This window comes from Pogona vitticeps, chromosome 5 (genome assembly GCF_051106095.1).
Source record: "Pogona vitticeps strain Pit_001003342236 chromosome 5, PviZW2.1, whole genome shotgun sequence".
Classification (NCBI taxonomy): domain Eukaryota; kingdom Metazoa; phylum Chordata; class Lepidosauria; order Squamata; family Agamidae; genus Pogona; species Pogona vitticeps.
The window spans coordinates 104,168,047-104,194,568 of NC_135787.1; the positions used below are offsets into that span (position 1 = coordinate 104,168,047).

Consider the following 26,522-nt stretch of genomic DNA (forward strand, 5'->3'; position numbering starts at 1 on the left):
ACAATTCACACACACAGCAATGCAAGTTTTTTTGAAAAGATCCACAACAAAAAAAAAGGCTCTGGTTGAGCAAGAAATGATCTGCAGTAAGCATGCTCACCAGATAGATGATTCACTAATTGCTGTATGTCATGTGACTACACATTCATGGTACAAACTCAATGGAGGATAGGAAGACAACATTTGGCTCATGTGACTGCGGCCTTACATTATTATACCAACTATACAGGGGGCTAGAAAACACTGGAAAATACAATAGCTACAAAATAAGACAGTCAAGTATGGGTATTTTGATCATATATGTGTTTTTTAAGATTAGTAGCATTGGCTCAGGTCAAGGTATTATGTTAAATATTCAAGCTCTAAACAGCTTGGGACCTTCAAAATCAACTGTTCTATATGTTTCTCCGCAAATGTTCTGATGATCACTACTTCAGATCCTCTTGTTCTTGGCAACAACTGTTGGTTCGAGTCTCCGCTCAGGACCATATGCAGGATATAGGTTTTAAAATCAATACAAAATAAATACATGATAATGCTTTCCCTGTACTAACTTCAGGCTATGGGTGGATTTTTGAATATGATGAAACTTAACCAAAATTACCAACATGTGAGATTTACCAATTTATCAAGTCTTCATCTGCCACTGGAAAAAAACACACAATGCAAGTATGACAACTGAGCCTCTCTGGAGATATTGTTTTTTAAATGGGACACCAACACTGAAGAAGGCCTCTTTTCTGTGTCCAGGGAAAAGAAGAAGAAAAGACCAGACAAAAGCAGAGGTACCAAATTTTTTGAAAGTGAACATTCAGGCAATCTAGGTATTTTTTTTCCCAGAGGTGGGTTGGAATTTGTGTCCTGAAAAGGCTGTTTTCATTTCCAAACCCAAAAAGTCAAGATGTTCGGTAATAAAGCAAAATAACAGTATTATGTTGAATATTTTACTGCATTTTAAAACGGTTAGAGTTTTTGGAAGACAGAACTAAAAGGCTTCATAATCAATCCTGCCATTTAAGCAGTTCTTCTCAATGATCTGATCAAGCTCTAGCCATAACAAATCCTCAGCTCTAAATGTCAGCAATCAAAAAGCCTGTGAATTCTTAAATTTTCCATTAATACTCAGGCAGTGAATCTGATTAAAGGTCAAACGCACAGAATAAAGGAAGTCGGGCTAGTTTTAAAACAAAACCTTTCCCCCCCTTTTAAAATACTTTTCTAACTTAGTCCATCATACAAATACTGTATTCTCAAATCGTATCAAGGCACTGACATAGAATACTTTAGTAGACCATCCAAAATATTCAGAAAGGGAGATTATCACAATATTCTTATCCTATATTTGTTGCATTTTTTTCTTTAATAGCAATGCATTTACTGCAAAAGTTAGTCCTTCTCAGATCTGAGGTAACTAGTTACAAATAAGCAGTTGTAATTAATCCTTTTCCAATAAAGAAAATATAACTATAAGATATTACCTTACAATTATAACATTATAAGGAATAACTTCATTCCTTTTATGGCATGACTGTGGCCAAAATCCTGTTGTTTAGTACAGTAAATCTCATAGTAATCGCATTAAGGTAGTAAGCTGCAGCTAAAGTAGGCCCATTTGAATCAATAGAACTTATGGAGGAGTTGACTCACCAAAACTCCATTAATTCAATAGGCCTCCTGCAGTGTGATTTACTATGCTAAGCAACAGGATGTTGACCTGTAAATTTTAATTACGTATAGTTATGGGGATATGGCCACATAAGATGCCAGAATATCACATATAATATTCAACAATTCTCTTACAGGCACAGAAATTATTTATTGGTGCCAGCATTTACCTAGTTTCTATTTCTGACAACGTCCTTAATCCTCTTACACAGTTTACACAATGGCATGATTTTTAGATATGAATTGCCACAAGTTAAGAAATCTTTGTATCATTCCAGTTTTAGTTTATGGGCTGGCGAAGCGAGCACAAGTTAAGAAATCTCCATAGGCATGATCTGCTGCATGCCAAGTCGTGCCCTCCAGTATGCAACAGATAATGTTTATGATTTCTTAACTTATGGCAATTCATTCACTCAGGTTATACAGTTTACATAACTGCAGGACAGATTTTCAGCCAGTGAAACATATAAGCTGAACCACATCCATATCCAGGTTTACACATGCATGTACCTATAACTGGTGCCTACCGATGCAAACTTCCCAAACATAATTGATGCTGAAAAGCAGACTATTAACTAGCAAAAATAAGTCTGACAGGACTTTTTAATTTTGCTTTTCATGTCCCTTTGGACTTGTGCCTGGAGAACAGGCAGTATAAGATGAGCAATGTGGCATTCAAATCTCGGTTCACCACATCTGTGAAGACACAAAGAAGTTGAAATTAGAATAGATAAATTATGCACCACTGAAGAAAAATGGCAGATGTAAATTTCATTCCTCAGAGTGGATACTGGGAGCCAAACCAGCTATTTCAGACCTTAACGCTCAGGATAAGAGGCAACAGTCAACAAGGTGCCATGGGATTATGAGCTTCCAGAAATCACCAGGTGAATGCATACATGGATTTATACAACACGGGAGTTATTCTGCTGACAGCAATTTGAGTAAAATGCAAATAAATTTTGCATTTTTGCAGTTAGGCTTTGGTTTTCCCTATTGTGCTAATGATTGAATTTGAGACAGTTGTGGTTTTTTTTGGAGAATTAATCTCTCATTTGATGTACAGGTTGGCAAATAAAAAAATTTTTTAAAAGCCACTATAAAATTCCTGTAATGCCTATAATGCATCCTGAGGTGTTTTGTCAAATAAAGCTCTATGCAAATATTCAAATGCTCATGTTTAAATTCATGATGGTGAATGGGGTGCATATATAGCCCCCAACTCCCAAAGTATCCACACCACCTGAAAATACATTTAGTGTGAAAGATGGGATAAGACTTTGTCAGCACAGGGTAACCAGATGAAAAAGAAGAGTGGAGATTTGTACCTTGTAGTTTAAGTCTCAACTCCTGAAATTTCCTCTTTCACACAACTCTTAAAGATACAGGATCCCTGTCCTGTTTTTCAGGTGATCACCCTATAAATAAGCATATTTGAGTGAAGGTGCTTAGGGAGATCCTATGATTGGAAATACTTCCTCAATCAGTATTCCCAGTTATGGGAGTTCTATAAGCACATTATGCTGGATATAACTGAGTCTTCTTCAGACCCTTCAAACTCAACACATAAAGGTCTCTATACTTCTATATATATGAGGATATTTGGAGCCAAATAAAAATAAATAGCAGAAATACAGTCCACACGTAGAAGTGGTGATACCATTATCTCTGCCATGACCATTTGGTACTTTCATTCATAATTTTTCTGCCCTATGCCTGAGGAAGTGAATTTTATTCACAAAAACTTGCATTGAATGTTTGATTTTTAGCGAAATAAAGGTATCACCACTTCTACATCAAATATTTTTGTAATTTTAAACACATTAGACTTTTTGTTTCTGCTGTTTTGCATTGACCTACAATGGCCCACTCCCAAAATGAACAAAATGTTGGTTACATTTTGCAAAATTACCATTTTCCTACAATAACTGACCTTCAGGATTGATGGGAGTATCTAGAAGGCCGTCATCTATCAGCAACTCTACTGCAAGGTTAACATTGTGCACCTAAGAGTAATCAACCAAATAAAAGGTAATCCTAAGTTATGGAAAAAATAAAAGCTCGCGGATAAAAAAAGATAAAGCATCAATCAAATAATGGACATTGGTGAGGAATATATCACTGCACATTACTGCTCCAGGGGAAAAAGCATACATTTTGCATATGGCAGGAGAGATTAGAGCCTGGGAAGTAGTACAGAATTCTTTGTACATTCCTTATTGCTAGTTATGAGCCAACACTGCATCTCCTGCCAAATACAGAAATGTCTATCAGCACAACCTCTGGGTGGAAATTGAGGGTTGCCACACCACCCTTGCAGGAGAGACCTCATCAGAGGGAGGCCTCCTTCATCTCTACTCCAGTCTTACATTGCCTCAGCCAACTCTACTCTAGCTGCCTCTGATCATCAGTAACAACAAAAGACTGTACTGAATTCCTTCATCTTTCTGCCAGCCTGAGATTCTAGTTTACAAAAAAAACAAAACAAAACAAAAACCTATTTTCTGGCATTTCCCATAAGCTCACTTCAAGGCCAGGAGGTAGGTTGGACCACCAGAAAAGAATCAAAAAGAGGCTTATTGGAAAAACATTTGTTGCATTGTGTTGCCTTGAGTGAGGACAGCCAAGGAAACAACAGAGAAGGAAGGAGAAGCCATACTAGCCAGGTCAAAACAGTGTCATTTTCCCTTAGCTTTTACACTTCAGTATTCAGTCATTATGAGCAGGGCAGAAAAGTAACAAAATAGCCCCATTAATACTTGCTTCAGAATAAGCCCCTTTGTGTTTGGTTTGGAATACAGTGGGGTCTCTACTTAAGAACTTAATCCATATTGGAAGGTGGTTCTCAAGTGGAAAAGTTCTTATGTAGAATCTGCATTTCCCATAGGAATGCATTGAAAACCATTTAATCCGTATCTGCTCTTTTCCGTCCATAGAAACTAATGGGAAGCTGCTATTCCGCCTTCTACCACTAGAGGGGGATTTTTTTTATTTTTTTTTCCCCTTAGGTCAGGGAACAGTGTTAAAAGCACTTCTGACGAAGCTAATTTTGAAGCAATGGACTGAAAACCAATTAATCCGTTCTGGCTGTTTTTTTTATGTAGAGGTGCGTTCGTACATTGAAGCATTAGTTCCCATAGGAACTAATGCAAAGCTGATTAATACGTACTCTACCACTAGGGGGAGAACTTTTTTTTAACCTAAGATGACCTAAGGTTAAAAAAAGAGCAGAAAAGTTTTTTTTTCCTGTTCTTATCTGGATTTTTGTTCTCAAGTAGAAGCAAAATTTAGCAAATGGAGCTGTTCTTAAGTGGAAGTGTTCTTAAGTAGGGACGTTCTTAAGTAGAGACCCCACTGTACAGAACCCATGACTCTCCAGACATTTCCAGTTGCAGATCCCACCAAGTGGTCATGCAAGCAGTTTCCTATTCCCTGCAATTTCAGGACCAAAAACAAAGACACCAGTACAGGTCCTTGTAGTGTCACAGGAATCGTGCCTTTGTCCAACAATTGCAAATAATATGTGAGAGTGTGAACATATGCAAGAAAATGTGAGACATAAAATGTATGTTTTCTGCACCAACTCCCAAACAAGTATTATGGCAACAATTTACATATAACCACTTTCATGCTGAGCCCTGATGCCAGCTGGGAGCTGGGCAGAGATGGGTGCTCAGATATTAAAGCTGCCATACATAATAGAATTTGACTTTCTTCTCCATCAGACCTTCTCTCACTGAGATTTGTCTCTCAAGCCAGGAGACTTGAGAAAATATAGATGTTTCTTGTGGTTTCAGCTAGTACCTGGAGATAACCTTAACGCTGGTACTTGTATTTTGCGTAGGGCACCAAAAGAGATTAGAGCCTGGGAAGTAGTACAGTGGTGCCTTGACCTATGAACGTCCCTACTTACGACTATTTTGAGTTACGACCAGCTTCGGCTGCAAAATTTTGCTTCGACCTGCAGCCGGAGCTTCCAGTTACAAACAGAAAAAGGTAGGGGGGAAAGGGGGGAAATTCAAATTTCTAACTGCAGGTGGCAACGAGGCTGCTTCTTTGTAGCTTTTTCACCCCAGCAGTTAGAGAGTGTGGGATTGGAGAAGGCTGCCTGTTAAGGTAAGCAGCTGTTTTCTGCTTTTTAAAAACTGTTCAGGGTGTTTTTTATTTATTTATTTATTTATTTATTTATTTAATTTATATGCCGCCCACTCTACCCAAAGGTCTCTGGGCGGCTTACAACAATTGCAGGGTTGTTTTGGGCTGGGGGGGGTTATGTTTCTGTGCTGTGATGGGTCTTGGGGGGTTTGTTTTTTTCCCCCATTTCTGATGGGTCTTGGGGGGTTGTTTGTTTTTGGTCCCCCCAATTTCTGATGGGTCTTGGGGGATTTGGTTGCTTTTAGGATTGTTTTTTCCCATTTCCGATGGGTCTTGGGGGGTTGTTTGTTTTTTGGTGTTTTTCCCCCATTTCTGATGGGTCTTGGGGGATTTGGCTGCTTTGGGGAGTTTTCCCCCCATTTACGCTGGGTCTTGCATGCTTCCCTTGCTTTTTCCTTTGTTCTCTGTGCATTTCCGACCTGGTTCCTTTGTTCTCTGTGCATTTCCGACCTGGTCCCTTTGTTCCCTGTGTATTTCCGATCTGCTCCGTTTGTTTTCTGTGCATTTCCAACCTGGTCCCTTTATTTTCTGTGCATTTCTGAACTGCCCCCTTTGTTCTCTGTGCATTTCTGACCTGGTCCCTTTGTTCTCTGTGCATTTCCGATCTGCTCCATTTGTTTTCTGTGCCTTTCCGATGGGTCTTGCATGCTTGATTGCTTTTCTTCCCCTCCCCCTCAGCTGGAAGGGATTAATTGCATTTCCACTGAGTCTTGCAATGATTTTTTGTGGGTGAGTTTTTTCCTTCAGCCGGAATGGATTAATTGCATTTCAATGCATTTCAATGGGAAATGGTGCTTCGACTTACAACCATTTTGACTTACGCCCATCTTCTGGAACTAATTAAGTTCATAAATCCAGGCACCACTGTATAGAATTCTTTGTACATCCCTTATTGCTAGTTATGAGCCAAAACAAAGTGTTAAAGCAGCAAATGAGACCCCCAAAAAATAACATACCATTTCTGAAACAGAACTTGGGTTCAGAAAGAAATCTCCCAAATTCAGGAAGTAGCCCTGGAGCTGCCCAATTAGCAAGAGTAAAATCACTCCATCTGCAAACTGGGAGAAACAATAACGATTATGAACATGTATTTACATACACTGTCTTGGTTATTTTGAATACTGTGTACCTCCCAGAGCTTGTCAAATGTACTTTTTGGACTACAACTTCTAGAATATGTGTGTCAAACTCAAGGCCCCCGAGCCAAATCCAGCCCACTGGGCTATTTCATGTGGCCCTCACAGCGTTGCAGAGTCTGCCCCCCCCCGCTACTGTTCAAGATACTACTGGTCCCCAACCCGGTCCGTGGCCTTGGAAGGACCAGGCCACTGGGACAGATGAGCAGCGAGCAAGAGGTGAGCCACGAGCAAAGCTCCGCCTCCTGTCAGCGCGCTCCCGGCTCTCCTCCCTTTCCCTGTCCTCACGACGTGCCCTGGAGAGGTGGGGCCTGGCCAGCTGGGAGGACAAGAGGTTCACCCGGGCTGGGTGGAGAAAGGGGGCGGTGACGGCAGCAGTGTTGCCTCGCCTTCCTCTCCCTCCTCCACACTGCACCAGGGCCAGCTGGGCAGGGTGGTGAGCCAGGAGGCAGATGAACAAACCCAATCCCAAGCCCCGCTGGGAGATCCACGTGTGTCCCCGTGGCCTCTCCATCCACCCGTCGAGGACAGGCATGCCCTCAGGGACACACAGCCCTACGGGGAGGTGTGGATCTCGGCTGCCCCCACAACCTCCAGGCAGCGTATCCAGCCTGGACTCCCTGGCCACTGAGTGCCTCATGTTCATTGCCGCCAGGGCTCTGATCCACCCACCCTCTAAGGACAGAGGAGGAGGAAACAACACTGCTGTGTGCCTTGGCACGGGCGTTTCTCACCTCCCTGTGCCCTCTGGGGGCCGTGATCCCAAGGCCCAGGCAACATCAGAATCCTCCTGGTAGAAACTTTTTTTAAAAAAAATCTGTTTTTTCAAGATCTGTCTGTTTCTGCTGCTCTGTTCTGAGAAAACCAGTTCATTTGCTGCTTTATTTCTGTGAGGACTGTGATTCTTGAGAGGGTTGTCCATGCCATTTTAAAAGCAAGTGTAACATAAGAATGTACCACTGAGCTCACACTCTTTGTAGTATAGATATAAAGAGTAGATACAGAGCACCCTGTGTTTGGGCACAGCTGCAGAGAACTGCCTTGTATGCTGCAATATGACATTTACTACACTGAAGACTTTACTGCAAAGTAATGCTGTGTTTCAAACTAACCCAGACTCCCTGTATGGCATTACTCAAGTCACTGTCCCAAACTAACTCTAAAAAGGGAGTTAGTTTACAGTGATATTTCCTGTAAGAACTTTTTGTTGAGATTAATAATATAAACCACAATTAAACACGGCATAGAAATTGTCAATAATAGGTTATTACCTGAGAATCAACATCGTTCACACTTAGTCCTAATTTTCCAACATGCTTGTTAACGAACTTCAAAAGTACCTGAGAAAACAAAAAAAGCACAGAATCATTGTGTTTCTTATTAGTCCAGACCCAATTATAATGCTTTTTAAAATAAAACAAGTTACCTCTTTTACAGCATCTAGTTTCTCTGGAGCACGTTTCAATAATTCATCAAAGATTTCAGCATCTATTAAAAAAGTGGTAAATGTTTGCTGGGATTATTTTCCAATACATCTCATACTCTTGAAACATGATCAATGCTTATGGAGGGTGTTCTTGCAGAAGATCTTGATGCACATGTCACAATGGCTCAGACTGCAACCCTATAACAACTAGGGTTTTTTAAAGGGACTTCTGTGCATCCTTTCACTCCCCTTGTTGTTGGCCACCTTCACCTAGCTAGCCTTCTTTAAGCATTCTTTTCAGTAGAAATTTAGGGTGTAAGCAGTTTAGGACAAAGAACTGTCTTCTGTGGTTACTTAATCGAGCTCTAATGATGGTACTTTTCTGTATACATAAATATCAATATAACAACAACAGTTCTTGCAATATTTACCCAACGATTACGTGATTGAAATAATCAGTTCAACATACTTTCTATCAACGATTAATGATGATTCTTATTAATGCAGTCTTAACAAATGCCAAAGGGACAATGTTCTTCTAATCCTAGTTTTAACACCTGATTTTAGTAGAAGGTATCTAAAATCTAGCCAGTTTGGTAAGTTAATAGGTGGCTTGTACCTTCAGGAAAGCCATTAGCATTCAGGCCCAGCTTCAGATCCAAGTAACCTTCCTGTCACATGTTATATAGCACTCGTCCAGGTTCTTCCACTGCTTGAGGTGAAATAAGCACTGCCACCACCTGCCCTGCATGGGTCACCCCCACTTTGCCTCCAATCCATGCCACTTCCTCCTCCTCCTTGTCACTGCTCAGCTACCCTGAGTCGATGGAAGATGGCAAAGTGAGGCATGAAGCCACCATTAAAGGAGTTGCAGCAGTTATGGGCTCTGGGTGGATGGGTGGATGGGCACAGTTCACTGCTCCTGGTACCCTGCCTAATGGTAGAGGTGACCTTGATGCTTGACAAGTGTCTTAAACAGGTAGCTCTCCACTAATATGTTTGGAAGTTCAGTAAAACCAAAACTGTACTTTTTTGTATCTACAGGTGTTAGGCAAATGTTATTTTCTACAAGTTATTTGTGCAAGGAAGGTCTATAATCAGAGCTACAAAAAGCAGGACATAGTGGAGAAACACTGAAACAATGGCATAACTTACTGAAAGAACTTTCTTCAGTTTCCCTAAACATGAAAGAAAACGAATGAAGAATTAGAAGAAAGGTACTAAGAAGAAGTTAGTTAAGCATGTCCAGAACTTCTAATAAATTTTTAGAAATCACTTTTAATGATATAAATGATAAATCCACTCCAGGAGACTTATGGATCCTGAAGGATTCCTGAATGCTCTAGGGGAGTTTCCAGCTGATATGGTCGGCACTCCTGTCGAAGCCCAGGTTGCTTTGTGGTACAAGGAGATGGCCTGGTTGGTTGTCACGATCGCAGCTAGGCACCCTCTCCCTGCTCGCAGAGCCCATATGGCTCCATGGTACACAGAGGTGCTTCTGGCTATGAAGCGGTTGGGGAGACAGCTTGAGTGCAGATGGAGGAAATATCATTGTGACTATGACCAAACACAGCTTAGAGCCCATTATTGGGCCTACTCTGTGGTGATACAACTGGAGAAACGTTAGCATTTCTCCAGTTGTATTGCTTCCTCGGCGTGTCGTCCAGAGCTGTTTCAAGTGGTCCGGGACCTTCTTCAACCTAATGGTTCGGTGGAGGTCCCAGACTGCTCAGTGGCTCGCTGTAATGAATTTGTTACACACTTGGAGGGAAAAATTGCTCAGATTCTCAAAGAGTTGGACTCCACTGTTGATGCAGAGCCTATGGTTGTGTCCAGTGCTCCGGACTTATGTCATAATTTATTGGATGAGTTTCAGTTGTTATGACCCAAGGATGTGGACAGGGTACTGCTTGGATGGGTTTGTGCCACCACTATGCAACTCAACTTTTCCCCATCATGGCTAATAAAAGAATCTGCCGGGGGGGGGGGTTCACACTTGGATCCTCAAGGTTATCAATTCCTTGTTAAGAGAGGGAGTGGTCCCCACCCTGTTAAAGGAGGCAGTGATTCGCCCACTCCTTAAAAAGGTTAATCTGGACCAGACCTAGTGATCAACCTCCAACCAGTGGTGAACCTCCCTTTTCTGGACAAGGTGTCGGAACGTGTGGTGGCTGAACAGCTCCAGACTCTCCTGGATGAAACGTATTATCTAGATCCATTTCAATCAGGTTTCAGGCCAGGTTCTGGGATGGAGACTGCCTTGGTTACCCTGTTTGATGACCTTTGCCAGAAGAAAGACGGGAGAATGCATCCCTGTTGATTCTCCTGGACCTCTCAACGGCTTTCAACACCATCGACCATGGTGTCCTTCTGAACAGATTGGCTGGGATGGGAATGGGAGGCACTGTTTTATGATGGTTCGACCCCTACCTGGTTGATCTAGTCCAGAAGGTGATGCTGGGGGACAGTAGCTCTGATCCATGGCAGTTACATCATGAGGTTCCTCAGGGCTCTATACTGTCCCCCATGCTATTCAATATCTACATGAAACCCGCTGCAGGAGGTCATTAGGAGGTTTGGGCTGCGGAGTCAGCAATATGCTAATGACACCCAGCTCTACCTCTCATTCTCTACCAATCCAGGTGTGGCAATCGCCGTTCTGAACTTGTGCCTGGACTCAATAATGGACTGGATGAGAGCCAATAAACTGAGGCTCAATCCAGACAAATCGGAAGTGCTGCTGGTAGGTGCTCCACCAGATAGGTTAAAGGGCCATTTCCCTGCCTTAGATGGGGTTACACTCCCCCTAAAGGACAGGGTCAGCAGCTTAGAGGTGCTCCTTGACCTGGGTCTGACCTTAGAAGCCCAGTTGGACTCGGTGCCCAGGGGTGCCTTCTTACAGCTGTGGAGAATATATCAACTTCGCCCTTACCTGGATGAGTGGAGCCTGGCAACAGTCACACATGCACTGGTAACAACCAGACTGGACTAGTGCAATATGCTATACGTGGGGTAGCCTTTGAAGACAATTCAGTGACTGCAACTGGCACAGAACTGGGCTACGCAGCTGGTAAGTGGTGCTGCCACACAGACTCATATTACACCAGTTCTGAAAAATTTACACTGGCTGCTGGTAGTTGTTCGGGCCCAATTCAAAGTGCTTACTTTGACATATAAAGCCCTAAGCGGCTTAGGACCTGGTTACCTAAAGGACCGCCTTCTTCCATACAAGCCTGCCCATCCTCTAAGATCAGGCCAGGAGGCCCTTCTGAAGGTGCCATCCCTGAAAGAAGTGAGGGGGGTGGCATGCCAAAATAGGGCCTTCTTGGCTGTTGCCCCCCAACTTTGGAATGCCCTCCCTATAGAGATCTGCCTGGTTCCAACACTTTTGGCTTTTCGGGGCCAGGCAAAGACCTTTCTGTTTAGCCAGCATTTTAATTAAATAGTATTCTTTAGCTGGCCATATGACCAGCAGGATTTATTAATATTAATGCTTTAATTACTGTTTTTAAAATAGGGTATTGTTATAATATTGCCTACCTTTAATGTTTTTAAAGTTTTAATATTGTTGTACATCACTCAGAGACTAGTGGTAATGCGGCGGCTGAAAAATCTTGTAAATAAATAAATAATTAATAAATAAATACTTTTTTTCCCAGTGTGCTACACTTAGTCAGGTGGTCCAGTGCAAAAGAGATGTACAGATCTCACTTATTGCAAGATAAAGTGCACAGGATTGTGCCCTTTGTTATTTTTGCTGCAAGAGATCAACAAATACTTCTGGTGTTTGTGAGAGGGTATAAAATCTGAAATGTAGCTATGACCTGAGCCTCTGACTCAGAGGCAAATAGATATTTGTGATATTAGAAATTAATTGGCTACCATAACAGTGTATAAAGTATATTGCTAAGGTCAAAGTGGTTAAAAGCAAAAGACATTAATGATGTTTTGAGCAACTTTTAAATTGTGATCTTCTAAATTAGCCACCACTTATAATAAAAACTAAGCTCTTACCCTGCCTTCAAGACTAAAGCTACACAGAAAATTCCTAGCTTCAGCAATATATCACTAAAAGCAAGTTTATATGGCTAGTCTATATAAAACACTTGATACATGGCAGTAATATTTATAGTTTCCAAAACACGGACAGGCAAGCAGACTAATAAACAGTAATGTTTCCTTAAATGGGACTGAACGAAAGGTCCATGCAATCACCACACCTTCCATCTTAGAGCTAAGCCATACAGGGCTCTAGTCTTACCATTACAAAGTGGTAAAACATTATCCCTCCAGAGATACATTTCTTCAGAGCTGCCATATCTCTACTATCAAGATGGTTTGCTTCTACCTAGTCATTAAAAGAAAAGCTAATTTGCAGCATATGATGCTGCTGAAATCTTGTCCTAGAATAAACAAACAAGTTTACTTCTTAAGGAAGCTCCACTTCTAATTGTAAAGCGGGCATCTCAGAATAGTCTGATCCTGTGATTCAAATCCCCCCCCCAATTGTTCTCTAGAGAGCTAACTGTGATATCACTTCAGATCCGCACTGATATTGATTCTGGAAAGGATTAACTACAAATCACAGCTTGTATCCATAATGTGAAGTGCCTCTGCAAACCTTCTTACTTCTAATCATGGCTAGCACTAACCTTGGTACAGACATGACACAAAACAATGGTTAGCTTCAAAAAGGGAAAAAAGGGGGAATTTGTACACAACAGAGGAGGAAGGAGGGAGAAGAAGTGTGTTATGTTTGCCATTCTTTCTAGGTCTCACAATTATATTTAAGAGAGCAAAAGCTGCACCTTCATTATGCCAGTGGATCAGAAGATTGAATAGATGGGAGCATTTACTAATTTAATTCAAATAGCACTATGTCCACATAAAGTGTTGGGAAATTTGTATCAGAATTAACTTGAATAAACCTACAGTGGTGCCCCACATAGTGAGGTTAATCCGTTCCAGATTAACTGTCGCTATGGGGAAACATCGCTATACGGAAAGTAAAAACCCATTGGAACACATTAAACTTTGTTTAATGCGTACCAATCGGGCCCAAACTCACCGCTCAGCAAAGTTTCTCCATTGCACAGCCATTTTTGCGCCCTCGGTAAGCGAGGGCAGGGCGCAAAAATGCTTCGTGCGGCCATTTTGGGTGTCCAGCAGCCATTTTGGAACTGCCAATCAGCTGTTTAAAAAAATCATCACAAAGCGATTTTTGTCCATTGGAAACATCGGTATGCGATCGCATTAGCGATCGCAAAATTCGCATTGCTATGCGGATTCATCGTTAAACGGTGTGCTCGTTATGTGAGGCACCACTGTATGTCTCACCATTATGACTGCAGGGGGGCAATTTCAAAGCAAGTCACTATACAGGGAATAGTTCTGAAGTAAACCAGATGACTGCTGTCATCACATCATGGACCAATCAAAAAGAAATGCTCAACTCTCACATCAGTTTCCTTTTCCCATATTACCTTTTCTGGGACTATTTGCTTCCCCAAAGAGAAAACCACTCAATCCACATGGTGTGCTGCTACTCACAATTGGTTCACAATGTGGAGCACCACTTCCATACATTGGCCAAGATCCTGTCTACTGTGCCATGTGTATTGGTCTTTTCAGGAGATTGCACAAGGAGGTATCTGTTAGCCTTGTTGCAAACAATGGGAGCGATCTCTAGCTTTCAGAACAGCAAGCCAGAGGTCACAGAAACTCTGCAGACAGCACCTTCAGGCTCTACCCATAATAAACAGGATACTGGCCAGAAAATCCAAGGGGATAAAATGTCGTAATTGTATTGCTTCAGACACTGTGTAGGAGACCACATGAATAAATATTTTCCCACACAGAAAAAATCCTCTGCAGTGGCTTTGCTAGCATCCCTTTCCCCTGACTTCTGCATGCATGGAATTGCTTTTGTATCAGGGGTTATTTTCCATTGGAGATGCAATGCTCCACTTAGGAGTCTGAAGCAGTACCATCAAAAAACAATTTTACAAGCATATTAAGATAACACTTGCATGAATCCTGAAATAGAAATGCTCCTTCTCACAACCAGCTTGGCATGTTGAGTCTGTGTGGTTTGTGTAGATATATATGGATTTTCCCTGTGACCCAATTCCTGTCTGAGTTCACAATGCTATTCCATCTCCAGATCTCTGTGAAAACCCCTATTTGTAAGAATAGAGGTCTATAACTTAATGAGTGAGGGTTAGGGACCACATAGTGGCAGAGACACGGTAGGCAGAAATATTTTACTTCTGCCTACAGGCCTTCTTCTGGCAACTGCACGAAGGTGAACACACCCTGAGATTTGCACCACCACAGAGAAGAAGAAATGTAAGGTGTAGAGGAAGAAAGACAGGCCCTGATGCACTAGTTCCGATTTAACTAATCAAAGCTAATACAGGGAGAACACAGGCATGCATTCACAGTCACACATGCCACATAATCCTAACAACAGACTGTTTAGCAAACTGTTCAAGCTACATAAGAAGAAGAAAAAATTCTACAACCTGAAAACTAGCCAGCAACATTAATGCAAATCAGTCACTTTGCCATCTGCATACTCAAAATGGCTGGCTGTGTTTTCTGTTCTTCTAAATAAATGCAAAACACACATTGGCTGAAATCCTTTTCTGCAGCTACACCCCATAAGCCACGGTGATTTTCAGAAATAAAACCTATCCAGTTCCTTTCCCAAGGCTCCCGTGGAATCCATTTCATTGTGGGAAAGCCATTGGGATCTGTGGGATGGTTGGGGCGGGGCTTTAATTTCCAAAAATCATTGCCTCTGACAAAGTCATCCTACCAACAGCAATTTCTCGAAATTAAAGACTTGCCTCTCTCATCCTGCAATGACCAACAGCTTCCCCATGCTGCAATGGATTCCATTGGATCCTCGAGCCCCTCAGGAAGTGGGGGGATTGGAAATGCTTTATTTCAAACAACAATAACAACAACAACAACCTCACCACTGCGGCTAATGATGCAATCGGTCTTATATAGCACAGCTAAATGAACAGGATTTCAGCCGTTACATTTTATGTTAAATTGGCACTCTTCTTTTCATAATGAAATAAAAATGTATTTTCCATCTTTGTGTTACAAAAATTCAGGCTTTAAAACAAATTGTGTATTTTACCTGTTCTTGGTTATGAACTCTACTGCATTTTCTGTCTTTAATCCATGTGCCGTGTACTATGAAAAAGAAAACAAGCTTTAGATGAATTGTGGAAAACTAGGAAGCAGTGAGAAGATGTTAACTACCAACTACAAAACCAAACCTCTGAAAGGGATATTAAAGGGATGGGAATACAATCTACAGGAATCATGAATTGTATAAGGAAACAATATATAATGTGGAATATCAAAATACAGTGGTGCCTCGCTTAGCGACGTTAATCCGTTCCGGAAAAAACATTGCTAAGCGATTTCATCGCTAAGCAATATTAAAAAGCCCATAGAAATGCATTAAAACGCAATTAATGCATTCCTATGGGCTAAAAACTAACCTTTAAGCGAAGATCCTCCATAGGGCCGGCCATTTTCGGTGCCTCTAAAGCGAGGAAACACAGCAGGTGGCCATTTTGTTTTCCCGGCGGCCATTTTGAAACCGCCCATCAGCTGTTAAAAAAGGGCCGCTTTGCCATGATCACTTCCCCGCGATCATCGCAAAGCGAAAAAACTCCATAGGGACCATCGCAAAGCAATCGCTTTTGCAATCGCAAAAACTCTGTCACTAAGCGATTTCGTCACTCAACAGAGTGATCGCTAAGCGAGGCATGTCTGCAGCACACTACACGCAATCCTTTGGTCAGATCTACACATTCACATATAATACAATATTCTCTGTTTTTTGCAAACTTGCCAAAGTAGGATGGGAATCATTTGCAAGGAATAAAGGGCAGGTTGGAAAAAGGATGTAAACAAGAGATATGCAGATGTATATGCTTTAGATATTAGACAGTAAACATCTCAGAGTATTTGTCCATCAACATGTAATAGTATTTCATATTTCCAACTTTATTTCTTTCCTGCCTCACAAACTAATAATCTGTTTGGTAGGAGAGAAACTCTATCACTGAGAGTCTATGTAGGCATTATACATCCAGGGGTCCTGGACTCCTGACTTATATGGATTCACATTAAGAGCCCCCAGGGAGAGTGGACCTCCTCCTCTTCAGTCTCATCACGTTTCATGTACAGTCAACTCTCAGCTTACAAACATAATCCGTTCCGGAAGGAAATTTGTAAGTCAAAAAGTTTGTAAGTCGAATCAGAATTTCCCATAGGAATGCACTGAAAACCAATTAATCCGTTCTGGCTGGTTTTGGTTCTTAGGTCGAGGGGCAGTTTGTAACTCGAATAATTAGTTCCCATGGGAACTAATGCAAAGCCGGTTAATCCGTTCCTACCACTAGGGGCAGAATTTTTTCCTTTTTTTCCCTTTTAACCTAAGATGACTTAGGTTTAAAAAAAAGGGAAAGAAAATAGGGAGGGAAGGAGGGAACAGACACCTTTTCAACAGGACACCTTGAAAAGCACCTTTTCAGCCAAGACAAGCACCTTATGGGAAAAAATAAACATCTTTCAGACAACAGATCACCTTGAAAAGCACCTTTTCAATCAAGACAAGCCAATACAAGAACCTTTTGGGGAAAGGGAGGGAACACCTTTTAAAAATCCAAAAATCAATTTTTTTAAAAAAAGCCAAAAAATAAAAATACAGTCCGTACAGCACTGTACCAGGCAATACGAGGCAATACCAGGCAGTCTGAAGACTGTCTTCAAATCCACTCTCAAAACACTGGGAAGAGTGAGGAAGCAGACAGTCACCCTCTTCACTGGCCAACAGTTAACTGAAAGTTCAAATTTCACGCTTTCCCCACCTCCTGCACCTTTTTTCGGTTTGTAACTCAAATACAAGTTTGCAAGTGAAGTCAATATTTTTCTATCAGAGCGGTTTGTAAGACGAAATGTTTGTAACTAGGGCCATTTGTAAGTTGAGGGTTGACCGTATAGGAGGTGATAACAAAGGGGGGTGAAACTAGAGCATTCCCATCTATGGGATGTGAGCATACAAGAATATAGGTAATCCTCAAGTTGACCATGTGAAGAAAAAGGAAGGGCTTCCATACTGGCTGAGACCCCTCCTTCTAACCGACGATAGGAGGATATGAATGAAATAAACACTGTAAACTACCTCTACATTCATGATATCCACTTTAACGTTTGGAGGTATGGCAAGGTCCGGCTGGAAGTGCTCAGCGATGGCTACCAGAAGATGCAAGGTGCTCAGTAAGTCCTTCTTAAAGATGGCTAAAATCAAAGCACAAAAGAAACTCTCAGGACAAGTTGGTTAATATTTCAAACATAAGAATTAATCAGGCGGTGCAACTGATACTCTTTGAAGAGCTGTTTTTTAAAAAAATAAAAATAAAAAAATTGCAGGGTGCTTTGGTTCCAGGACTTGAGCAAGGGGTTGGGCAAGGTATCCTCACTTGGCCCTCTCAAACTGAAAGAGATGAGCTGCACAAATCACACAACACTTTGTGCCACCTCTGTCCTTGCCATGTGCCCTCAATACAAAGTGAACATAATAGTCCTTGTGGAGAAGCAGGGCCTTTCTTGCAAAACTTGAGGTACAGCAAATATTCAGCCTCATTGTCCTATTACAGTAATATATTAACACTCTACCCTGTCATGTGGACAGGACCACGCACGGCAGAATACTTTACTTTCCAGTCCTAAGCTCTGTGTTATTCCATGCTGTCTTTAACTTTATCTCATTCTAGCCACAGAGAAAGATGCTTCTGATACATTTTCTTCTCCTGAAGTTGTGGGTGAGAGAGAAAAAGAGGAAGTGCATGGGAGTGTTGACCTTCTGCCTTTTGCCCATGATAGCAATTGAGTATTTTGTACTTCTGAAATTGCTATTAAGAGAAAATACAAGTTACATTCAGTTTCATTTAAGCAGACTTTTTCCCTCATCGAGCTCCATTTGATCTTATGTCCTCCCATCTCTGCCTCACTCATCATGCCCTTTTTAGCTGGTTATTCTCTCAGAGTTTGGTGTTTGCAAGCCAGCAACACCTGAGATTAGAGTTTGCCTGTGTGAACTCAGTAGAAATAACAATGACATCAATAAAGAGGGAATTGAATAGAAGATGCTAGTTACCTCATGGTTATGTCAAAATACAAGAAAGGAATATTTCTAAAGTTCAAAAAGGTGAGGGTAAGAAGCAAGACTGAAAAATGGAATTTCAAAAAAAATGAAAATAAAATTTTTTCCTAGGTCCTAAATAACAAATTGGGCCTGAGACGTTTGCCATCTAGTGGAACTGAGTGGAGTCTGCACATTTTAAGTGTTAAATTGTTTTGGTGTAAAAATATAATTATACATATCCAATTCCTTTGGTTTTTTTGTTCTACTATACAGTGGTGCCTCGCTTAATGGCGATAATCCGTTCCAGGAAAATTGCCATTAAGCGAAAACATCATAAAGTGAAAATAAGAAGCCCATTGAAATGCATTGAAAACCTTTCAATGCGTTCCAATGGGCTTAAAACTCACTGTCCAGCGAAGATCCTCCATACGGCGGCCATTTTCGCTTCCTGTATAGCAAGGAATCCGTCCCTAAACAAAGCAGGGAGCCATTTTATTTACCCGGTGGCCATTTTGAAACCGCCAATCAGCTGTTGAAAAACCATCATTGTGAAAAGAATCAGTTCCCGAAGCAGGGAACCAATCATCGCAACGCGAAATTTCCCCATTTAGACCATCGTTTTGCGATTGCAGTTGTAAAGTGGATTCGTTTTGCGATCGCCGTCGTAAAGCAGATTCGTCGTAATGCGGGGCAATCGTAAAGCAAGGCACCACTGTATTTATTTATTTTTTGTTCTATTATACTCATGGGATCATGGACCTTAATGCAGGCTACCATAACACCAGATACAGGCATGTGAAATACAGATTTATGGATGTTAAGTGTTTCTTGAATTGCAAGAGTGGCCAATGAGGTCTTGTATAAGGTGGATGAATAAAATCCAAGAGTGGAGTCCTCTTCACCTTCTATGCATAGCAGCTGCCTGCTTTGTTCATGGTTGACTTTTACTGGGCTTGTCCACAATACTTTCTTGTGTGAACAATAAGCCTTGTTTGTTACAAAGGGGCTTCAGCCTGTTTAACGACTGCAACAGGATACTCACCCAAGAAATGCTAAAACATATAAAAGGCAGGTATACAGAATACTCTGGTCACATGATAAGAAACAAACCATTTAAATTATTACAACTGATTATGTTGGCTAAATACCCTTAGAAACAGGTTTGGATACAGTTCAACATCATTGTTTAGAGCTTCCACAGCCAAAGGCAGAATACCCATAATGTTGTTTGACCTCCAGTAGAAGGAGAAGGAAGAAAAGAAGGAAAGGAAGATAAAGATACACAATGTAATGTAAAGTAATGGTGTATTGAGTTGTGCCAATATTTCCTGAGGGCCACTGTAATGGGCCTCAGCATAGCTACCCGCACCTTAACTCCCATGGGTATTCAAGCTGAAGTCATGATGCCACATTGGTAGAGAAGGAGTCTGGGCACTTCGCCATTGGTGCCAGATCTTATCCTGAGGTTTTTTGTACATCTAGTTAGGTAATAAATCCCTGTTCTTCAAAATGCCTCATTAAGAAGAGCAGATAAGCACACAGAACTACAATATCTTTTCTTCTCCTGTGTTTTAGGGCAAATAACGTTGGCTTGTTTCTCTGCAAGTGTTATGCCAAGCCAAACCACTAATTTATTGAAAAGTCAGACTTTAACACTTTGGTTTTTTCATGCCCATTCTAGTCTAGACAATTTTCTTTACATCACCAGCTTTCCAAACTGAAAGAGGAAGGATCTTAGTATGGGGTATCTGCCTTCTGTTTTACATCTCTACATACCATCCACACTCCATTTCAATTCATTTTCTTCTAGATGCAAGAGCTGGCTCACAGTTTCCAGGATAATTGTAAGTTTGAGCCATTGCTTCTTTTCTGTCAATGCAATCTTCTCCACTTCCAGAGTGACAGATCCAAGGTTCTCTGGGATTTAAAAAGAGACACAACAAAAATACTGCATATCATTCCAACTCCATAATTTCTGGCAGGTTGCTTTTAAATCATCCATGGGGCTGTAGTGAAAGTAGTCTTTTCATTTACATGCAGCAGTTACAACTAAAATCTTTCTGTTTCGTCTTTTGTGTTTCTTCAAATCTCACTTGCATTTTCCCTCTATCCTTATTTCTTTGCTGGCTATGAGAGTCTGCCTTTTCTTTTTGTAATTTGTGTAATTTATGCATTTTATGTAATGCAGTTTTCCCACATTGACTAATTTTTTATCTGAAAACTTTGCCTCTCTAGGATGTAAAATCCACAAAGAACCAAACATGCTGAATAACTGCCTGTTGTGGGGTCTGTGGGGCCACACTCTCTCTCTCTCTCTCTCTCTCTCTCTCTCTCTCTCTCTCTCTCTGTGTGTGTGTGTGTGTGTGTGTGTGTGTGTGTGTATGTTTGACTCCTTGCAACCTCACCAACGAGAATTAGAATTTGCTGAAGGTCTGCTTCAGGCACCTGTGGCTTCATTAGGTTTTTGATCATTGAAGTAGTAAATAGCAGTAATACTCGAGGTCTCAGCATTGGCCAAAGAGTATTTATGCACGCTTTTTCCATTGTATGTTAATTATATACATTTAATTGCACAGTTATGGGTGCATTTTATTTCTCCACAATGCTCTATAAGCCTCAAAATAAGCAAATCCTCAACCCTCAGGAGTTAGAAAAGATCTGCTTCTCTTAACACAATCAAATCCAGTTAATATTTTTTCTCCCGTCCTATTCTCTATTGGCGTAATGGTTTTGTTGTTGTTGTTACAATGAGCCCTTTTAGGAGGTAAATTTTGATTGAAAATACAATAACCAGTTAATAAAATAAGTGGATCCATTATGTACTTTCACCAGCTGAAATGTAAGAGGGCATTGGCATAAACAATATGTGCGGGTGTTTCCAGAGAAGATTTTGACTGTGGAATTGCTCTGCTTCATTTATTAACTGGGGAGGAGTGGGTTCCAGACTTTGTTGTCTTCTGAGTAATAATTACTGCAATGAGTACTTTTAAAGTTACAGTAAAAGCAGTGTAGCAGGTAGTTGCAAACTTGTTTTAGGAGTCAGTGAGGGATGTTCTCTAGTTACTTTCAGGCATCATTTTTAAATGATACTTTCAGAGGCATTGTGACAAGAATTTTTCAAGTTTATGCCATTCTTGGCAGTTCAGAGTGGCAAGGAAATTGTTATTTAGTTTTTGTCAGTAACCTATTTGAGAAACATGAGGTGAAAAGGCAATTGGGTAAGCATCCCTACACACACACATCAATCACCCAGCTGGGCATGTGCCAGAAAAGTGTGGGAGGCTTACACAACTGCCCTTCTGTTTTGTTGAAATAACCAGTAGCCATGTGATCAATAAAAATAAAATGCAAACGCAAAAACAGGCAACAGCTTTATAGACGACTAAAAATTCATCATATAATACACGAGTATTGTGGATTTTTTTAAAATTCCATTAGGTTTGTACCAGTGTGGAGAACGCAAAGGCCAAAGGCTTGTGGCAAGGTGGATTTTTCCAGGAAAGTTACTCTTCAATGTAAAAACCAAAAGTTCTCGCCAAGATGGAATTCAGCAGGTATGTCCCTCTTAGATGTAAATCAGGAAATAGCATGGTTATTGTTTTATAGTTACAGCCGAAGCAGACACAACCTGTGTTTTTTTGCTTCAAGAACTGGGGGTTACACTCAATGCACAGCTGCCTCAGCTGTGAATTGAGTGTAACCCCCAGTTCTTGAAGCAAAAAAGCACAGGTTGTGTCTGTTCTGTGTTTCAGCAATAGTTGTCTTTTGTATACAGAAGATGCAAGATCAGAACTGGTCAGTAGAGGGAACCAGAAGATGTGTCCTTGTATTTGTCTGGCCTCCTGGTGAAAACAATACATCTCCTTAAGAACACCTAATATAACTAATCACTTGTGCATTTAAAGCAGTGATAACCATGACAGCAACTTGGCTGCCCTGAAGTCAAATATAATGCCACAAATTCCTTTGAAGAAAAAATAATGCTCCAAGCTGTAGGAGCAAGATGGCTTACCTAAGAGATGGTGAAGTACTAATCCATCATATAGATCTTGTTCTAGGCTTCTCACAACAATGTGTTCATGTTTCAAAGTTCTGTTAATCCAGTCTATTAAGAACTGTGAGGAAAATAAATGTGTTCACCACAATATGGTATATTGTGTTGGTTTTAAAAAAAACATTCTTAGATGCAAAGGGAAAACTGGAAAAAGAACAAGAATTCATCCTAACTTTGTCCTAAATATTTATACCAAAATCTATGCAGGAAAGAATTGACATCTTACATATTGTATGGTAAACATTTATTTTGAGAGGTTTGCAAAGGTTAGGGATGAGCCACTCTTTTCAGCCAGATAGTTCTATAAAGTGCGCAATGTTTGTTTGTGTTTTGAGAGAGAAATAACACTGTGACATAGTCATGTGAAATAGAAAGTACACCCTCTTTGAATTCTATGGTTTTCTGTATAAAGGTATAATAAAAATCATCTGGTCCTTAGCAGGTCTGAAAATTAGATAAATACACCTCAGAGGAACAACAACACATGATATATTACACCATGTCATTATTTATTTTACAAAAGCCAAAATGGAAAAGCCATGTGTTTAAATAACTAAGTACATCTTATGATTCAATAGCTTTTAGAACCATTCATAGCAGCTATAACCTGAAGTAATCGTTTTCTGTATGACTTTATCAGTCTCTCACATCATTGGGGAAGAATTTTGGCCCACGTGTCTTTTCAATGTTGCTTCACTTTATTGAGGTTTGTGGACATTTGTTTATGCACAGCTCTCTGAAGATTCTGCCACATCTTTCCAGTCAGGTTGAGGTCTGGACTTTGACTGGGCCATTGCAGCATCTTGCTCCTTTTCTTTTTTTAGCCATTCTGTTGTAGATTTGCTGGTGGGCTTGGGATCACTGACCTGTTTCATGACCCAATTTTGGCCAACAGACTGTAACTATTGGACAGATGGTCTCACATTTGACTCTAGAATACTTTGGTATATAGAGGAATTCATGGTTGACTGCAAGGTGCCCAGGTCCTGTGGCTGCAAAGCAAGCCCAAATCATCACTCCTCCACCACCATGCTTAACAGTTGGTATGAGGTGTTTGAGCTGATATACTGTTTTGGTTTTTGCTAAACATGGCACTGTGCATTTTTGCCAAACATCTTCACTTTGGTCTCATCTGTCCAAAGGACATTGTTGCAGAAGTCTTGTGGTTTGTACGGATGCAATTTTGCAAACCTAAGCCATATTGTCATGTTCTTTTTAGAGAGAAGAAGTTGTCCCCTAGCAACCTTTCCGAACAAACCATTCTTGTTTAGTCTTTTTCTAATTGTACTGTCATGAACTTGAACATTTCACATGTTAACTGAGGCCTGTAGAATCTGAGATGCAACACACTCTCTCTTTTTTTTTTCAATTCCTCTGAGCATTGCACAGTCTGACCTTGCTGTGAAATTGCTTGGACTCTATTCCTGGGAAGATTGGCAACTGTCTTGAATGTTTTTCGCATGTACAGTAAATAATCTTCCTGACTGGAGAATGATGGACTTTAAATTGTCTGGAAATGGTCTTATAACCTTTCCCAGATGGATGGGCAGCAACAATTGCTCCTCTAGGATCATTGCTGATGTGTTTGCACAGACCTGAATTCTCCAGACCTACAAACACCTAAAACTCCAGCTTTTATAGAAGTGGTCACACTTGCTGATGATCAATTACTCAAAGGCATTTGGTTAGCAGCACCTGGTTACTACTTAGTCTCTTAATTTCTATCGAGAGAGTAAGAGTGTACTTAGTTTTTCACACATGGCTTCTCCATTTTGGCTTTATTTTTGTTAAATAAATCATGACACGGTGTAATATGTCATGTGCTGTTGTTCATCTGAGATTGTATTTACCTAATTTTCAGACCTGCTAGATGGTTTTTATTGTGTTCTGATATATAAAACCATATAATTCAAAGAGGGTGTACTTTCTTTTTCACATGACTGTAGTTAACTGTTGCTTTCACAATACTTTTTCTCTTAATTTTGTACCACTTTCATCTTATTTCCTTAGTAATGTCATTAATATTTTGAATAATTCTGCAGGGGAAAAAAAGCCATTCTTAAAAAATGGAGTGGGGGAGTTGATACCTGAAAACAGGAGACACACACAAATGCCAGCTCTCAAAATATAGGTTTTCTGTGCTCTGGCTTAGCTCTTTGCTGCTCCCTAGGAGTTTATATTGTTAAGCTCCTTAGGAGTAGCAAAAGCAAAAGGAAATCTATGGTTATTTGCCTCATTCTTTTTCTGCAAAATGTATATGGTTTGCAGAAAAACTAATTTACTTAAAAAATTTAATTCCTCATGTTCCTAAATCCCATAATTGGGGTGATGTTAGAGACAATATTTTTTTTAAAAAAAATTATTTTCCATTCAGATGTTGCAAACGTATATGTTCTGGTGGAATACTGGGCACTTGATGGGGAAATATGTTAACTGAACTTGAAATTAAAAGGCAGGAAACAGTGGGGGAAGAGAGCAACTTGGGCAGTAGCTATGTGGTGCAGGTGGTATGAGAAGGACACAGCAGACAGAAAAATAGAAGACATTTTTGTGATATTAAGAAGAAAAGACTGAGGGAAGTCAAGAATGGGTGCCTGGGGCAACAGCAACGTGAAAGCAAGAGACCCAAATATTCAAAAAAAGTTATTCCTATTGACAGATTTAGTGTCTGTTCCTAGAAGAGCCAAAGGTACAAGTCTGTTCTCAAGTGTGACTGAAGGCATGAGGGTGATTTAGGGACTTGGCTTTTCTAAAATGACACCTTTGGACAAGGAGGTGAGGCGAGGGCCCTAATGAAAAAGTAACTGTTCTATACCTGTTATTGTTTTGTTGAAATTATATTTATTCAGATATTAGAAACAATTGTTTTTTCTGGTATCACTGCTATAAGTGTTGACTTCTCTCTTACTGAACTTTACCCTCACTTTTTCTTTCTTTCCTGGCTACACCTGGGTTAAAAACTCATGAGTCTCATTCTCCACCCAGCTCTCAATTTTCTCTCCCATCACCCAAATTATTTCTTTCACACCCTGGGTCTCTCTTTTTCTTCCTCCCTCTCTCCCTGGTACCTATTCAGCTTCTGCCAGCCTATCAAAAGAGTCCACCAAATGCCTATGATAGGATGCTACCAAAAGCTAATTATCCTTGGGCCCAACTGTGGCGTCAGATGAATCGATTTTGAGATTTAACCAATCCAGTTACTTAAGTTATGAAATCTGTAGCATCCGTTTAAACATTTGTGTTTCTTCCTCTAAATATTTCAGAGATATTTTACAACAATAAACAAACAAGGCTGTGGGCAAACCAATTTCAAAATGTTATCAATCTTGTTCTTTAAGTTATTAAGTCAGTAGTATATGCATAGTCAATCAGTAGTAAATTTTGTGTTTCTCTTCCTGTGTCAGACTCTTTCAAAGCAAACCAACCAAATGATAAACAAAAGTGATTTTGTGGCAGTCAAATGTAAGGTAGAACCCATCAATTTATTTAAATTAGGACATATAGAGGAGAGAAGCTTAATCACTTTCACTCTGAAGTAATGATGTGGTTTCCTAATCTTGAGCCTCCAGATGTTCTTGGACTAAAACTCCCAGAACCTTTTCAGCACTAGCTGTGCTGGACAGCAGTTCCGGGAATTGCCATCCAAGAATACCTGGGGACTCAAGGTTGGGAACCACTGGCCTATAGCTTTGTAAAAATATCAAGTTCCATTTTATCTTCTACAGCAGTGTTTCCCAACCTTGGGTAACCACTGCTATAGACTCATAGAATTAATTGTAAAGGTGGAAGGATTCCATGAGTCATCAAGTCCAATTCCATGTCAAAATAATACTATCAATAATACCAGTAACTGGAAAAGTTCTGTTTTTTATTGCAGGTCCCCTAATTCTCCAGCCAGCATTTATTACT

The 26,522-nt window shown here is 40.5% G+C and overlaps 1 protein-coding gene across 8 annotated transcripts in view; it reads right to left on the minus strand.

Annotated features, from left to right (window-relative positions):
• Positions 1-930: 930 nt before the first annotated feature.
• PARVG (parvin gamma) overlaps positions 931-26,522 on the minus strand; it is a 37,973-nt gene continuing 12,381 nt past the window's right edge. For all 8 annotated transcript variants that reach the window (XM_073000836.2, XM_073000837.2, XM_078394204.1 and 5 more), the window contains 10 exons: positions 22,572-22,674; positions 20,336-20,476; positions 17,597-17,712; positions 15,536-15,591; positions 9,538-9,560; positions 8,383-8,444; positions 8,228-8,296; positions 6,777-6,878; positions 3,599-3,671; positions 931-2,361 (listed from right to left, as the gene is read on the minus strand). In XM_073000836.2, coding sequence (XP_072856937.2) covers positions 2,282-2,361; positions 3,599-3,671; positions 6,777-6,878; positions 8,228-8,296; positions 8,383-8,444; positions 9,538-9,560; positions 15,536-15,591; positions 17,597-17,712; positions 20,336-20,476; positions 22,572-22,674 — 825 coding nt within the window. In that variant the 3' untranslated portion in view covers positions 931-2,281. The remainder of the gene's footprint in view (positions 2,362-3,598; positions 3,672-6,776; positions 6,879-8,227; positions 8,297-8,382; positions 8,445-9,537; positions 9,561-15,535; positions 15,592-17,596; positions 17,713-20,335; positions 20,477-22,571; positions 22,675-26,522) is intronic.